This window comes from Miniopterus schreibersii (genome assembly GCF_964146895.1).
Source record: "Miniopterus schreibersii genome assembly, chromosome: 17".
Lineage (NCBI taxonomy): Eukaryota > Metazoa > Chordata > Mammalia > Chiroptera > Miniopteridae > Miniopterus > Miniopterus schreibersii.
The window spans coordinates 3,928,826-3,946,007 of NC_138117.1; the positions used below are offsets into that span (position 1 = coordinate 3,928,826).

At 38.4% G+C, this 17,182-nt stretch overlaps 1 protein-coding gene across 2 annotated transcripts in view; it reads left to right on the forward strand.

The window, feature by feature from the left end:
• The window catches only part of INTS8 (integrator complex subunit 8), a 35,013-nt gene that overhangs the window by 17,225 nt on the left and 606 nt on the right, over positions 1 to 17,182 (forward strand). For both annotated transcript variants that reach the window (XM_081116962.1, XM_081116963.1), the window contains 13 exons: positions 829 to 939; positions 2,791 to 2,992; positions 6,848 to 6,969; positions 8,984 to 9,168; positions 9,582 to 9,615; positions 10,256 to 10,312; positions 10,397 to 10,458; positions 12,251 to 12,369; positions 12,838 to 12,941; positions 14,400 to 14,450; positions 15,966 to 16,039; positions 16,111 to 16,175; positions 16,338 to 16,381. In XM_081116962.1, coding sequence (XP_080973088.1) covers positions 829 to 939; positions 2,791 to 2,992; positions 6,848 to 6,969; positions 8,984 to 9,168; positions 9,582 to 9,615; positions 10,256 to 10,312; positions 10,397 to 10,458; positions 12,251 to 12,369; positions 12,838 to 12,941; positions 14,400 to 14,450; positions 15,966 to 16,039; positions 16,111 to 16,175; positions 16,338 to 16,381 — 1,230 coding nt within the window. The remainder of the gene's footprint in view (positions 1 to 828; positions 940 to 2,790; positions 2,993 to 6,847; positions 6,970 to 8,983; positions 9,169 to 9,581; positions 9,616 to 10,255; positions 10,313 to 10,396; positions 10,459 to 12,250; positions 12,370 to 12,837; positions 12,942 to 14,399; positions 14,451 to 15,965; positions 16,040 to 16,110; positions 16,176 to 16,337; positions 16,382 to 17,182) is intronic.

Consider the following 17,182-nt stretch of genomic DNA (forward strand, 5'->3'; position numbering starts at 1 on the left):
CCATCTGTTATAGCCAATGTGCAGCTCTCTAATGCTGACGCTCAGTTTGATGTTTCATGTTACGGCAGTGAGAAAGGAGGATTTGGAAGTTTTGGTTCTGTTAGTAGAAAAGTTGATATAGAAATCAAGATCAGCAACGAAAGAAAAGTGAACAGGTCACGTTATATGCCAGAGAACCCTTGCATGTGATGTTCTTGTTTTTGACTATACAAAATGTCCTTCTAAAGAGTGTGGCACAGACATGTGTCTTCGTGGACATCAAAAGGAATGCTATGGGCTTGCTTGGAGCCCAAATCTCAGTGGGCACTTACTTAGTGCTTCAAATGACCACACCATCTGCCTGTGGGACATCAGTGCTTTTCCAAAGTATGGAAAAGTTGTGGATGTGATGACCATCTTTATAAGACATACAGCAGTAGGAGGAGATGCTTCCTGGCATCTGTTTCATGAGTCTCTGTTTGGGTCATTTGCTGATAATCAAATTACTTGACATCTGTGTGCCTCAGTTTTCTCATCTGTAGAAGGGAGATAACTACCTACATTATGGCATTGTTGCGAGGACTACATAAGTTAATACAGATACTTTTGTTCTTTTTTTTTTTTATTTCCTTCAGAATGTTCCAGTCAGTTTAATTGTTTATTACTGACTCATTATAGTGAATATGTTCATTTTGATTAGTGTTTTATTATGGCTATTATTTTTCATTTTAAAAGATGACCTTTGATTTTTTAAATTTGATTGAAGATTTTCATCTAGATTTGGCTTTCTGTGTATATTTATATATTTTTATATAAGTGTGTATATTTATATATTTTTATTTCTTCCAGTGGGAAGTACCTTCTGTCTATAGTGGTGTTATCCTGGGAATTAAAGACAATTTAACAAGAGATTTGGTATACATTCTCATGGCCAAAGGTTTACACTGCAGTACTGTTATGGTGAGTAAAGGTGTACATTAACTACTGGTTAAGAATATGGTTTAGCATGAAAGCCAGAATCAGAATCTGTTTTTCCCCCCTGATCTTAAAATAATAGTCATAGGCCTAAAAGGATATTTGAAAAAGTGTTTTGGTTCTTTTTTCTTTGCCCTCATAACTACCAAAGTGGTTTGGTCGTATGAATACTGCTCTTCCTTTTTATATATCTAGAGAACATGAAAAGTTATTATTTGTAACCTTTAGGATTCATTTAGTAAAGATTGTGTTCCAAGCTATAAAAATAAAACAAAATCCCTTAAAATTACTTTTGTAGCTTATTTTACATAAGGAGTTTGCAATCCATTTGGAAAGTTGAGACATAAGTGAGATGTTAAATGATATAAGATAGTATAATTTTAAAAGTAATAATACGGTAAGTTCTATAGGAGGTTTGAAGATAGCATTTGGAAGGCAGAAATCCTGTGCTTAACCTGAGGCTTGGCTTAGCTAGATGAAGAGGTGGATGGGATGCCATGAGGAAAAGCTCACATTTAAGAAATAAGACGGTGTATGTGTAGACTGGAAGCAGTATGCAAATACTCATTTGTTCTCTGAGGGTGGGGCAGATGACGAGGCTGGATGGAGGTAAGACCCAGCCTGTAAAGACCCCTGAGGTGGTTGGTTTTTCTAGCTAGAAGTCTAAGATGTGGACACCGTAGTTTTAAGGGAAACAGTTCCCAGCTTTTCAACTTCTCTTTGTACTCTTTCTTAAAACTGATCTGGCTGAAAATACTTCCAGTTCACACGTCATGTTGTTTTTTCATTATCATTCCATTCCCTTTTCACAATTGTCCTTTTCCAGCTTACTTTAAAAAAAGATGGTGGAGGTTAGGGGTGGGAGGGTGGGGTGAAAAGGCATACTCTAGCTTTATAGTAAGTTTTGAAACCAGGGTAGGTCCTCTGGTTTTGTTGTACAGAAAGACCTCAATGTGTCAGTAGGTTCTCAGAAACTGATTTTAAGTGAAATGACCTATAACAAAACCAGTTTTACCGTAGGCTAAGTGATATAAACAAGAGTTAAGTTCCTACATCATATTTCTGCTCACAAAAAATCACCAAATTTCTAAATAGAGACCCAAAACTCTTTTAATATTAAACACTGAAATAAATGTGAACTATATATACATTTAATTAAGATCAATAAAAACAAGTAAGAATTATTTTCAAACCTGCTTATTCCAGTTCAGCTTGACAGCTCAGGGCATAAGGCGGGAACCAAATCTGGACAGGATGCCCTTTCTTCACAGGATGTACTGACACCCACCTACCTACACACTCAGACTGGGACAGTTTAGACCTGCCAATGAACCTAACATTTACATCTTTGGAATATGGGAGGAAACCAAGTACTGGAGAAAGCCCACACAGACACGAAGGGGAGCATGTAAACTCCACACAAGGTGGCCCTGGCCAGGAATCAGTTTTTTTTCTTACCAACATTATAACAAAAAGAAAAAAGACTTTAGTTGAGGACCTGCTATATTTGAAAATCATTTTGGCTATTCTAGGTCCTTTGCTTTTTCATGTAAGTTTTAGAATTATCTTTTCAATGTCTATTAAAAAAAAAAGCCTACTGCAATTTTCATTCAGAGTGCAATGACTCTATAAGTCAATTTGGGAACAATTGATACCTTAACAATATTGAGTCTTTTAATCCATGAACATAGTATATCTCTTTTTTTACTCACGTATTTATCTCATCAGTGTTAATCATTTAAATTAATCTTTCTCTTTGCTCTGTACTCATAAAGTTACATATTTTTGGTTCAAGAGGAAAGGTGATTCAGGCTATTCTGTTATTTCTTTTTATAGGACTTTTCCCATGCTAAGCAGTTATTTGCTGCTTGTTTGGAGTTGGTAACAGAGTTCTCACCAAAACTTCGTCAGGTCATGCTGAATGAGATGCTGCTTTTGGATATTTATACCCATGAGGCTGGAACAGGGCAGTCAGGAGAGAGACCTCCTTCTGATCTTATTAGTCGGGTGCGGGGATATCTGGAAATGAGGCTGCCCGGTAAGACTGTTTCCCAAAGCTACACTTCAGAAACTCATTACTCAAGTAATTATGGGGAAAGTCTAGAACGTTTATTTGACTTTTTGCTATCTCTGAAAAAATTATTTCTCTCCGAAAATAGTTTAGATGTGGACTTCACTTGAGAACATTGGGGAAAATGTAGTAGGAAACTAGTCATTTCCTGAGATTGCTATAACAGAGTACCACAAACTAGATGATTGAAAGCTACAGGAATTTATTCTTAGTTTGGAGACTAGGTGTCTGAAATCAAGGTGTCTGCCTACAGGGCCATGCTTCTTCTGGAGGTTCTAGAGAAGAATCCTTCCTTGTCTCTTAGCTTGTAGCTGTATCACTCCAGTCTTTGCCTCTTTTTTTACTTCCCTCCATTTTCCCTCCTCCTTTACCGGGCATTCTCATGTGCCCATGTGCGCCTGTGCCCCCTCTCTTCTTATAAGGGACCAGTCATTGGCTTTAGGGATTGCCCTAACTCAGTATGACCTCATCTTGGCTAAATACTTCTATTTCTATGTCAGGTCACATCCTGAGGTTTCAGATGGACATGAGTTTGAAGGGACACTACAGCACCTGGGTTGCAATTTGAAGGTGCTCTGTTAAAGTGATCAGTGTCCTTAAAGGTACATCCCGCGGGTTATTTCCCCATCACCACCATAGGAAGCCCTCAGAGTGACCACAGTGAGTCAGGGGCTCGCTGTGGTTGCTTTAGGAGCAGCCCTGGTTTGTTTAGTTCTAAATGTAAATGTACCACAAAAAGGAGCTTATCATACCAGTGTTAACCTATGTTGTATATAGATCTTGCTTAGTTAAAGCAGTTTCTTAATTTTACGTGTTTTAGTACTAGAGTCTTTAGAGCAGTTAAATCATCCTGTGCACATTTAATGTTGCAAACAGTAAAATTAAGTGTAAAGGAAGGTGCTAATTATGTGCACAAACAGAAAGGACCCTGCTGGCCTCAGGGTCTTTTGAATGAATTTAATTGTTACTACATTCTGATTTCTACAGAAATTACAACTTTCTAGCACCCTAGATAGTATACCTTTGAGCTTTAATGTATCAGTGCCCTTCAGTGTCACAAAAATGAATCTAGTTGCTGGCACCAACTGCTGGCTGACATATGCTTCTCTGTGTGTGAGGGTTTTTTAAGGTAGAAGGTTGATTTTTCTGCATGATTTCTCTAAAAGTAAAAGCAAAAAGATTGAAAAACCCTCACATTTATTGAGGGCGAAATATATGTTAGGTAGTGTTCTAAGAGCTTTCAGTGCATAACTAACTCTTAGTCCTCATGGCAGCACTGTGAAGTCGCTACTTAATCATCCCCACTTTGTAGGTCAGGAAGCGGAGGTGTGGAAAGGATATGGAGTTGAGCCCGATTCCTGCAGCAGGAGACAGGCTGCGACTGACTCCATCAGTCCAACTTAAGCCTGTGCTCTTACTCTTTGAAATGGCTGGAAGTGCCTTTAAATAATGATAGTTTATTTGGCACTTAATTGTACCTTAAGGCACGTAAGTAGTTTGGAGTTCGTATCACTTTTTCCACTTTCTGCTTTTTGTCTCAGAGTCATCACTCTGCACATAATTTGTGTAAGTTCCTAGCCACCTGTTCAGCTATGCGCCCATAGCTTGTGCTATAAACAGTTTAAAACGAGGAGGAAAAGATGTACTGTATTGTTAGGAGGAAAAAGAAAACAATTTTTTCCCCACAGGCACAGTTCCTTGTCTTTGACTTTGTCTTTGAGCCTCAATTGCAGACTGAGTCACCTGGTTTATAGACTCCTGGCTCTGATGCTTGATGCTCTTGCACCTCTGCTCCAGTACCCCTGGGAGTGGTGCATTTGGTAGGGTGGTCTTTCCATGGGTTAGAATTGGGTGTAAAATGGTATCTTTTGCCACCTTTCCCTCCTTCCATTTTTTTGCACTTTTTTGTTTGAAGATTTATCTTTTCCTGCCATGTTTTACTTTGATTCTGCTTTTGCAGGAGTAGGTTTAGCCAACAACCTTGCCCATCTCCTCTTGGGCTCCTCCTTCACAGCTCCCTCAGAGGAGCTGGCCTTCCTCTTGGGCATCTTGGCAATGGGGCTGTCATGTGCCAGGTGCCTACTGGCCACAGCACTTACTGAGCACCTTTGCAAAGTTGGGGCTGCCTGGCCACTCCTGCTTCTCCAGAACTCCTCGTCCCTCCCTTTTTAAGGAAAACTGTCCTCTGGTGATATTGGGCCAATTTTGAATGAGTTAGATGCATGCCCTCTGTGGAACATGGACAGAGAAGTTTTCTTTTACATGGGTTGACCTGGCTTTTCTATCAGGAAAGAAGTGATCTTAATTGACAGCAGATCCAACTTTTCAGTTATAATAGAAGTAAGAGCTACGGATTAATTATTCTAGTATCTCTTTGGGAGAGATCCTCCAGCTTATAATACCTTTGTATTAAATGGTAGCTTTCTGTTGAAACGTGTGTCCTTGTTATGTTCCTTGGGCTTCAACAAAATTGAATGTCAGGCTTACTCTAGCTCCCTGTTACAGCATATGACTATACTTTTTTTTTCTTTTAATCTTTATTGATTTCAGAGAGAAGAAGGGAGAGGGGGAGAGAGAGAGAAACATCAATGATGAGACAGTCATTGATCGGCTGCCTCCTGCACGCCCCCGACTGGGGATCGAGCCTGCAGCTGGGGATGTGCCCTGACCAGGAATCAAACTGCGATCTCCTGGAACCTAGGTCGATGCTCAGCCTCTGAGCCACACCCGGCTGGGCTGACTCTGTACTTTTCGATAATGAATAATTGTATTGCAGGTGCTTAAAGGGAAGTTTAATCTCCAGATTACTGCCTCTTAGGTTGTATCGGGACCCCACTCTTGGTTCTGATTCATCTTTAAGGCCATTACCATGTTCCTGATGGGGAGTGCCTGCTAAATAAATGAAATACTGGAGCCAGTTGCTGTGTAGCCTTCCTTGGGCAAACTGTGCAGCACTCAGTGACATGCATGCACTTGGGACATTAATTTCACTTCTGTCTTCATTCCTTTTTTTAGAAGATAATGCAGATAATGTTTTGTTGTTTTTTTTTTGCTGCGTTCCCGTGCTTCCTTCTGTTGTCTCAGATCCTTTTTGGGAGTAAGATGAGACAAACAAATTAAATAGCCACAGACACAATCTTTTTAGAAAGACTGAAAAATATGATTACATAAGTTTAATAGCTCTTTCCATTTAAAGTCTTAACATTGTTTTTTAGCATTCATCGGGGTGTCTTTTTTCTGCAGCACATTGAAACCTGATTATTACATACTTTGAGCTATAAAAATTTACAGCATATTTAATATTAAGGTATATTTAATAATTTTTAAAGGAAATGTTCAAAAAAATTATCTCTGCTACAGTAATTTTTGAAAGAGTGAATGACTTGTCTCAGGAATATTTATTATATTTTAATCAGAAAAAAATATTAAAAATGATACATTAACTCAGATTTGTTACAGTTTCAGTTTCATTACTGGTTTAACTAGTTCCATTCTCTAAAAGTTTGTGCCCTACCGTTTTGTACTTGTTTCATTTGTGTATTTATTCTCTGTTGCTCATTTGAAATGTAAATTCCCACAGTTAGTATGTTGGGCAGCTGAGGTGTCCTTAAGTGCATACTTTTTTTGATTAATAGTGGGGACCATGGCAGTCTGTTGTTGAGAAATCTTAAGCTTTCTAGAGAAAAGTATAAAATGTTAGTATTTTTCTGTTTTTCATCGGTAACTTGTTTTTAATATGTTTAACTGAAATCTGAGCGAATGTTGCTTTGGTCTCATTTTCATGTTATGGTGGTAATTCCAGCTGTATTCTTTGCATTTTAGACATTCCTCTTCGTCAGGTTATTGCTGAGGAGTGTGTGGCTTTTATGTTAAACTGGAAGGAAAATGAATACCTTACACTTCAGGTTCCTGCCTTTCTGCTTCAGAATAATCCATACGTGAAGGTAAGTCATGCTTCATCTAAGTAGAGTCATTAGGATGGAATGACTTGTACCTGTGTGTTTAGATCTTGCTGGTTTATAGTTAAAAGTATCGTTTTTGATAATTCAGGCACTTGAGTTTGCCTTCTCTAGTATTTTCTTCTAATTCCGTGTAGTTCAGTGAGAATGCAAGCCAAAATTATGTAGTTAACAGATAAAATTTTGGTATAATCCCTGACTAATGAGAGGTGAGTCGGCTTTTATTGCTTTGAATGATAAAGTCAAACTGTAGTTTTAAGCTCTGGAATGCACAGGTATGCGTGGGTATAAACTAGTGGAGCCGTAAGGGGTGAGCTTCCACCCATTTTTCATTTGAGCACCTTACCCTTTCTGTTTTTTTAAATCCTTACCTGAGTATATGTTTTTATTGATTTTAGAGAGAGAAAGGGAATGGAGGGGGGGGAGAGAGAAACTTTGATGTGAGAGGAACAACGTTTAGTTGCTTCCTATGCACTCCCCGACAGGATCAAACCTGCAGCCTAGGTGTGCCCTACCCAGGAATGGAACCTGCAGCCTTTGGGTGCGCGGGATAACACCCAGCTGAGCCCCAGCCAGGGTGGGCCTTACCTTCCTTTAGAGTCTGTTTACTTCTCTAGGTTTGATGTGCCTGGTGGTCATTAGCGTACATGTTTGTTGTCAGTGGTCAGACCCATGTGAGAGAGTTCACGCAGTTGACAACAAGTTGGTGGTTCTTTTTTCCTAATTTAATCTCTATTGTATTTTATTTTTACTTTTTCCATTTGTACGCTCCATGCCGTCTTCCACATCCCCCCCAGTATTCTCCTTTCCTAATTCTGTCCCCTGTGCAACTGAAAAGGCTTCCTTCCGGGCAAGGAAACATCAGAAGTAGGGGTCTCGGTGCTTCCCCAGGACTCTCTCCCTCGTGCTCGCCCTGCGTAGGCAGCGGGCTTCTCCCGTCCTGATCTTGGAGTTAACAACCCTTAGCGATGTAGCGCTCCCTGGGGTTCCTGCCTCTGTGTTGTCTGTTACCTGTTGTCCTTACTCATGACCCTCACTTCCCTCATCTCCGAGACAGAGTCTCTTACTGGGTGGGTGTCTGGGGACTCATTCAAGACTGCTCCACTTTTTAAATTTTGTCTTTGGTTGTTTCTTCTTATTTCATGTCCTTTAAAAAACCGACCTCATTTCATTTCAACCCTTTGAACATTTATGGATTTCTTACGTTTTTCCTCCTTTTTGTCTTCTTTACAGTCGTTCATGCTAAAATCATCCTTCTCTTTGGAATTTTAGATATTGTATTATATCTATTTTTCTAGTGAACTTTCTGAGATATTAGTTCCTAATATCCAGGGTTATTCCCAACTTTCTCTTCTTAGTCTTTAGTAAACTCTCCGATGAGAGAGCCATTTTGTTCCAAGAGCATCATCTCGGGTTAGAATTGTGGCCTGTTGCTCAGTGCGAAGGCAGTCCGTGTAGTGTTTCTCTCCGCGCCTCTCTCTGGTGCACTCTGGAGCCGTGTGCCAGGAGCGACGGGCGTGTGCTTGGGGCCTGCAGTGTGCAAGGGCACAGGCTGTTGTGTTGTAGGTTGCCTAACCACTGCTTCCTGGAGTCCCCCCTGATCTGGCCCACAGTTAACATCGTGGTGTATACATTCCTGTACACACCGTTTTTAAGAAAAGCAGGATCGTACCATGTATATCTGGTAACTTATTTTCCTACTTAATCACATTCCTCTTTGTGTCATCTCACTTTGTTCTCATTACACTTGTTTAGAAACAGTTAGGTTTATGATGTGGTAAAATCAGAGGATTCTCTTCCCTGAGCAGACTCAGATCTGTCAGTAGACTGAGCTCTAAATTTGTCAGTTGTTGGATAGAAGGCACAGCATAAAATAACTGTGCTGGGTGTACTTGAGCACTTACCCAGTTTTCTTTAAGTGTGCCTTAATAATAGACCTACCATGCATGATGTTACAGATGATCTCCTGTGTACTTTCTGTTTGTTTTTCATGTTACAGCTTGGACAGCTTTTAGCGGCTACAGTCAAAGAACTCCCGGGCCCTAAAGAAAGTAGACGGACTGCCAAAGACCTTTGGGAAGTCGTCGTTCAGATCTGTAGTGTGTCCAGTCAACACAAACGAGGAAATGATGGCAGAGTCAGTTTAATAAAGCAGAGGGAATCTACACTAGGTATAATGTATCGGTATGTTTCGATCAGTTTATTTTTTGAGTTATTATTTATGCTATTTTGAGTTATTTATTATTTATGTTATTTCAAGAACATCTGCCATTGTCCTTATATGTCATAAAGATGGACAATGTAAGAATTCTCTGGCGCTGATAATCTGAGGGACTTGGTTGACATGACCGTCTTTGGAAATAACTTGTTTATTTCAAGAGACTGTCAATCATTTAATATAATCAGTGAAGTCTTAACAGTTGGATAGTACTAAAGATATTTTATTACATTAGTATGGCAGTAGAATATTATACTTTTTTATACATGCAGAACTGGAGAGTTTGGAATAAATCTTCATTTATAATTTACTTGAGTTTATTTTTAATTTCTGATATTCAATGTATATACAAAAATTTTTTGGTTTTATTTTTTTGTAGGAGTGAACTGCTTTCTTTTATCAGAAAATTACGGGTATGTTTTCTTAAAAGTTAATCTAATTAATTACTATTGCTGATTTTTTTTAGACTAAAAAATAATGAGTGCTTAAATGATTTAGGTGGTCTATTAATGTGCTTCAGTGTTGAGGACGGGATAGTCTGAATGGAAAAGTTCATTTTACATTTACCTAACTGTGTTCTAGTGACTACAAACAGGTATTTTTTAAATTGTAAAGAAGTCTTCATATTAGGGCTAGATGTGTGAAGCCTGGCTTTAATTTTTGTTTGATAGGATTAATGGCATGCTTATTTACTGGACACAACCTAGATTCCATCCTTAATTATTTTAAGGAATAAAAGTTCATTTGTTTAAGGTAGCTGAAAGTATTAGTGGCATGATAGCTATTTCCTTGGTTTCAGAAGTCATGTGAGGATTTGAGCATTATAAACCAGACACCTAAATATGGTTAATTTTTATGTAAATTGTGTGTGCCATGATTTCTTTCATGACATTAAAGCTAAAGCTGATCTTTAGTGTGTTTTAAACTAAAGTAGATGGTAAATTCCAAAGAGTAAAAATCTTTTGGAAGAAAATACTTGGTACCCTTGAGGTTAATGTGAGAAATATTAAAATATATATAATATTTAAGGATTTTGTGTTTTCTTTCTCATAGGAACCATTGGTTTTGACTATTATTTTATCACTCTTTGTGAAACTTCACAATGTTCGGGTCAGTATTTAATAATTTCATCTAAAAAAAAATATTTGAAATAGATTTTCTTTTAAATCATGCTTTTTCTTTTTTTTTACACAGGAAGACATTGTGAATGATATTACAGCTGAACACATTTCTATTTGGCCATCCTCCATCCCCAAGTAAGAAGGATTATAGTTTATAACTTATTAAATCATTTATATATTTAGAGCCATCCTGACTGGTATAGATAACTCTGAGTACTTTGATTAAAGGGTACAGCATTAGGATTCTATAGCCAACTTTGTGTTTCTCTATAACAGGAATTGTCTTTCTAAAAATGATGGGTCAGGCATAACTGAGGTACTCCAGCCCTAGGTAGCCCAGAAGATCTCTGAGTCATACTGATACTTGTCAGTGGGCAGAATTATTAGAAAATCAAGGCTTAAAAGAATGACTTTCTGTCAGATTTCCAGCATTTTATCTCTTACAAGTATCTGTTTGAAAAAAAATCTTTAAGTAATTCTTTGTACGTCTCGTCTAGCACTGTGATTATCAGAGGCTTCAACCCCTTTTAGTTGCCCTGCAAAGCTCTTTAATTACTTGCAGAAATCTTCCCCCGTACTGTCTTCCGCCGAGAATCACAGGGAGATAATGGGCTGTTTTGGGGGAGAAAAGTATTGTTTTTCTGGAAGAGGAACCATTTACATCTTTCTCTTCCCCCACACAGTGGCTTCTCTTCAGGAGAGCCCGTGTTTGCCTCCTTACACAGCTCCTTTCCTTCTCTCCTTCCCTCCAGTCCTCTTACTTGTGCCTGAAGGGTAGGTCCTAGGCCTTATTTCATTGCTCTTAGTGGCATCTGTGAAGAAGAGATTTCAGTAGGTAGGGAAGCAGCCAGTAGGATGAGGAATTCGCTTCCATTTCAGTCTGAGGTTGGAAGTAGTATTATATCTCATATGGAGATGGGAGGGTCAGAAATGGGTTAGTGTGCCCTCCCTCCACTTACTGAGGCTTGTTTCCCAAGGAGCACCATGCTTTCTGAAGTAGATGTGCACACTCCACAGCTTTCCTCACCGCACATTTTTATATATCATCAGTTTATTAGATAGCAACTCAAGAAGCAAGTAGAGATCGTTTTGCCTTTTTAATTGATGGCTGTCACACCTCTTTGGTGTTACTTCGGCCTAATTTTAGAGTGTAAACTAATGAGTGATTTTCAGTGTGTGTTTATTATAAATGAACAAAAAGAGTGGTTTACCATAGAGGCTCTGAGCCAGACTCTTAGGACTGGAGTCCTAGCCACTCCGCTTACCTGGTATATGACCTTGGGTAAGTGCTTCCAGTGTCAGTTTCCGCATCTATAAATGTATATGTGAATAGTACCTTCCTCAGAATTGTGAGGATTAATTTGTTACTGGTAAATAGTGCCTAAAAAGTGGAGCTAGGTATTTATACTACTTCTTTTAAATGCTTTATATTGTAAAATATTTAAAGGTACTTTTTTAGAGTGGTCTAGTCAACCTTTTTTGGCATTTTGGAGAAAAGGAAACAAAAATCAGATTGTTTTCAACTGCTTATAGAAAGTTAGCCTGCCCAGCAGTAAAGCATTGACCTAGGATCCAGGAGATCCTGGTTTGATTCTCGGTCCGGGCACATGCCCAGGTTTCGGGCTCGATCCCCAGCAGGGGGCATGTAGGAGGCAGCTGATCAATGACTCTCATCATTGATGTTTCTATCCCTCCCTCTCCCTTCCTCTCAAATCAGTAATGACATATTTTATTATTTTTTTAAAGTTAGCTTATCACACTTTCTCAGACTTAGATGTTTTGATAGTTTTTATATGTTTACTCCTAGTAATATTTAGCATATTTATGGTCACCTAAATTTTGGCTAAGTCTTTTTGTTTTTAATAATGTGAGTATGGGATTTGAAGTTTCTTAAAATGGAGCTTAATGTTCATTGTCTTTCCTTTAGCCTCCAGTCAGTGGACTTTGAAGCGGTGTCAATCACAGTGAAAGAGCTAGTTCGCTATGCCCGCAGTATAAACCCCAACAACCACTCCTGGTTAATTATTCAGGCAGACATTTATTTTGGTAAGTGAGATGTTATGGTTGCTTTGTGTTTCGTTTTTGTAGTACTTTTAGAAGTGAAAATAAATATGTTTTATTACAGTACTCTATTAAACTTGTCTTGTTTTTGACAGGTATCTCTTCTTCCTAGATAAAGTTAAGAGAGTAAAACTATAATTGTCATATGTATAGTCTCTGGGTTGCAGGCTTGATCCCCAGCCAATCAGTGATTCTCTCATCATTGATGTTTCTCTCTCCTTCTCCCTTCCCTTCTCTGAAGTCAATAAAAACATATTTAAAAAAATAAAGTAGTTTAAAAAAATAAAGGCAATTTTTTTCAGTATTGTCCTGGATAAGTGTTATCTCTAGATCTATGGTTTGAATCTGCTTTTGTCAACTCATGAAGTGATACCTGACTCTTCTGAAAGAGGCCCTGCTTTTCAGCCCACGAGTCTATCAGTAGGTAATTCTTATCTCTGTTTTCTCCTCCAGCAACAAATCAGTATTCGGCAGCTCTCCATTATTACCTCCAGGCCGGAGCCGTGTGTTCTGATTTCTTTAATAAGGCCGTACCCCCTGATGTTTATACGGACCAGGTAAATTGTTTGCATTGACTTTTTCCTTCTTGTTTGCCTTGAAGTGTTCTTTTTGTGCCCCTTTTGAGTGAGTTTTCATTTCCGAGATTGTGGTGATAACTCCCAAATTGATTGCTTTCGATCAGATTGCTCTCATATTTCCAGGGCCCATAGTCCATTGATGCTTTGATTTCCCCAAAAACCTGAAACTCAACCTGTCCAAAAATGATTTCAGCCTTTTACTTTACCGGGGTCTCCTCCTAGTGACTCACCCATCCAAAAAACCCACCAAAATTCACACTTTTGTTTAATTGAGTGGACTAAGTCCAAAACCTGATTATCATGTTTTTTGTATTTTTGTTTTGTTAATCCTCACCTGAGGGTATTTTCTCCATTGACTTTTAGAGAGAGTGGGAGGGTGGGGTGAAGAGGAGGAGGGAGGGAGAGAAGTGGGGAGAGAAGAGAGAAGAGAAACATCAATTTGAGAGAGACACATGGATTAGTTGCCTCCCACTCGCACCCTGACTGGGCCCGGGGATCAAACCTGCAACCCAGGTATGTGTCCTTGACAGGAAATGGAACCCGCAACCCTTCAGTGCACAGGCCGATGCTCTGAGCACTCAGCACACTGGCCAGGGCTCATGGTCTTTCTTTTTCCCCCCCTATTGTTTAAATGACTTTATTTCTTTCAAATCAAAGTAAAAAAGCAGGATAACAAGTTGATATTTTTGGCTGCTGGGCAACAATGTTTGGCACTTCTCAAAAAAATCACAAATTACCAATAAGTATATGAAAACTTCATTAGAAATAACAAATGCAAATTGGAACAATGAGATACTATTTTTCTATTAAAGTGGCAAAATATTTTTTTTGAGAGAGAAACGTGGATTTGTTGTTCCACATACTGGTGCATTCATTGGCTGATTTTTATATGTGCCCACTGGAGGCTGAACCCGCATCCTTCAAGTTCTTTTCTTAACTGACCCTCCCACAAACGTCCAGTCAGTCTTCAAGGCATATTGATTCTATCTGCTAAATCTTGAATTTTGTTGATTTTCTGTTGATATGCATTGCTCTTTTCTCTGGTTTAGTCCACTAGTATCATAATATAATGATGCTTATACTTCTCAATACTTACAATATATGGCTTTTGAAATAAGATTTAAAAATTTTTTAGTAACTATTTTTTAAATTAATAAATTCTATTTTTTAGAGCTGTTTCAGGTTCACAGCAAAATTGAGCAAAAATGAAGAGTTCTCATATACCTGCTTTGTATCAGCTATTGTATATCTTAGTAGATGTTCCACCTGCACTTTAAAAAGCAAATGTGTGTTCTGCTGTGGTTGGGAGGAATTTTGTAAAAATGTACAGCCCCCCACTCATGTACAGCTTCCTCTGCTATTGACATCCCACATCAGAATGGTACATTTGTTACAATTGATGTTAGTTTCTTTAAATAATCCAAATTGTTCTTATAGGTAATAAAAAGAATGATAAAGTGCTGTTCTTTGCTGAATTGCCACACACAGGTTAGTTTATAATATTTTGATGTTGGTTTATTTTCCTGTATATTAGAGTTTATAGTAAAAATAAAACACTGGGAAATAGCTTTTATTTTTCTTATAATTGCTTAAGTTTATGGTATTTAAGAATTTGGCTAATTTTTTATGTTTATAAAAGTAAAATACTTTATAGAATTATAATTAAAGTGGAAGTATGAATTAGAAAACATTGGTCTTTAAACCTAAATGGAAAAGAAGCATTCTCAAGTATGTTTTCTTACATGTAAGAGTCAATATGTACATTAGTTATTAGGGAAATAAGATCAGCACCACAGTGAGGTCCCACTTTGTACTCACCGATATGGCTGTAACTTTCAAAGACAGACAGAAACAATTGTTGGTAAAGATGTGGAGAAATTATGATGCTGAAAGAATATAAAATGGGGCAACCTTTTGGGAAAACAGTTTGGTATTTCCTCAAAAAGTTAAAGATAGAATTACCATATTACCCAGCAGTTCCATTCCTATGTATATAACCAAGAAAATAGAAAACGTTTGTCCAGAAGAATTGTAGATGCCTGTTCACGGCAGCATTATGCACAAATAGCCAGAAACTGGAAACAACCCGGTGCTCATCAGCTGATGAAGGGATAAACAAAATTTGATGTATCTGTACAGTAGACGACTGTTCAGCCATGAAAAGGAATGAGTACTGATACATGCTTAAAACAGGGATGAATCTTACAAGTATTATGTTGAGTGAAAGCCAGCTGTAAAGTGCTCGTGTGATTCCATGAATTTGAAATGTCTGGCACAGGCAGATCTGTAGTCAGAATGGCGAGTCGTGCTTGCCGGAGACTGCGGGGGAGGAGTGGGGGGACGAGGAGAGATGTCAGTGGGTGCGGAGGTTTTGCAGGGGTAGGCGATGGGAAGGGAAGATTTTGGAATTAGTTGTGATGGTTGCACAACTTTGTGAATATACTTAAAACCACTGAACTGTGCCCTCTCAAAGGGCGAATTTTATGGTATGTTTTTAGTAATTAAAAATAACTTTAAAAGAAATAAGCATTATGACCTTCACACCTGATTGACATGGGTCTGCTTTCTTTGTTAAGCAGACTGGCAGCCTAAATTTTGTCAAAATGAGCTGCTGTATTTGCCGGCTGTGAAAGGGTTGAGCATGCTCTGTGTGTCCTTGAGTGCCATGACACTTGCCATGACACTTGGGTTCGGCAGTTTTCCATTCCCTTCATTTTCTGAACTGGCTTTTTGCCACCTCATTCAAATAAACGAAACTTTAAAAACTTTAGATTACTAATGAGGAAAATATTGGGCAGACAGTCATTTGTGTAAAGGTGTTTGCAATAAAAATCTGATGGGATCTATCAAGACGAGCTGATATGCTCAGGGTGATCTGTAAGGCCTCTTAAGTGATATTTTCTTGATATAAGAATTATTAAAAGTTTCTCCTCCACAACCAGCAGAGTCATTGTTCACACTAGGTGCATGAAACTATTTTCAAATCCTTGTTTGTTCACGTAGGTGGCAATTTTATGTCAGTTCCTCAGAGAAATTGACTACAAAACGGCGTTTAAATCACTGCAGGAACAAAACAGGTACGAAGGATTTTTAAAATAAAATAGCGATTTTTCTGCTTGAGAAGAACTAACTGAATTCTGTTTTTCAGTCATGATGCCATGGACTCTTACTATGACTACATATGGGATGTTACCATTTTGGAATACTTGACTTGTATCCTTTCATCTAATACACATGTGATAGAACAGTTCATTTCTGTAAATTAAAGAAGTATTTAATATTGTGTTTTCTAAACCAAACCCAGAGAACAGTTGAGATTCTATTATGACATTTAATAGTATTAAATTTATTCTTCTTCTTAACGGATTCATTTAGATCTGCATCATAAAAGAGGAGAAACAGATAAAAGGCAAATTGCGGTAAGTTATTTTGTGTCTTGCTACAGTAATATGCTTAATTCCCTTAACATTCAAACCATTAAGAATTGTACCTATTTACTTCTGAAATTTGGTATTAGTGTTTTTTATAAAGTCCTTCTGGAAAAAAAATTTTAAAAAATATTTTATTGGTTTCAGAGAGAGAAACATCCATAATGAGTCATTGATCAGTTGCCTCCCACATGCTCCCCAATGGGGATCAAGCCCGCAGCCTGGGCCTGGGCCTGGGCCCTGACCGGGAATCGAACCGCGACCTCCCAGCTCGGGTCGATGCTCAGCAGCTGAGCCACGCCAGCCGGGCTGGAAATTCTTTCTTCCTTCTCTGACATCACTTTTATTATTTTTCCAGGTGTCTTGTCTTTGCTGGTATCTTCCTCTGTCTCCCCCTTACACCTGGTTATTTCCCAGTTGCCCTACAGGCAGTCTAAGCCATCACGGTTTTGCCTCCTTACCCACAAAGCATGTGTCCTTTCTCTTAATTGGCTCCTCTTCCCACTTGTTTCGTATGTCACACTTTGATAGCCAGTCTTCAGGATACTTTGCTTGAAGTAACTAGTTATACCCCACTACCAGGTTCTCCCACGGGTTCCTTCATATTGAACGACGCCATCCAGTTCTTCCTACTCCCTAACCTAACTGAAGATCACTTCTGAATAGTCTTTTCTCCTTTCAAGCTACCTGTCAGAATAGTCTTTGTTATTTAAAGAAGTTATAACTTTTTTAAAATCTAAAGGTAATTCCAAGGTCCTAAAAAATGGTGTCACAAAACACTCCATGGGTTTT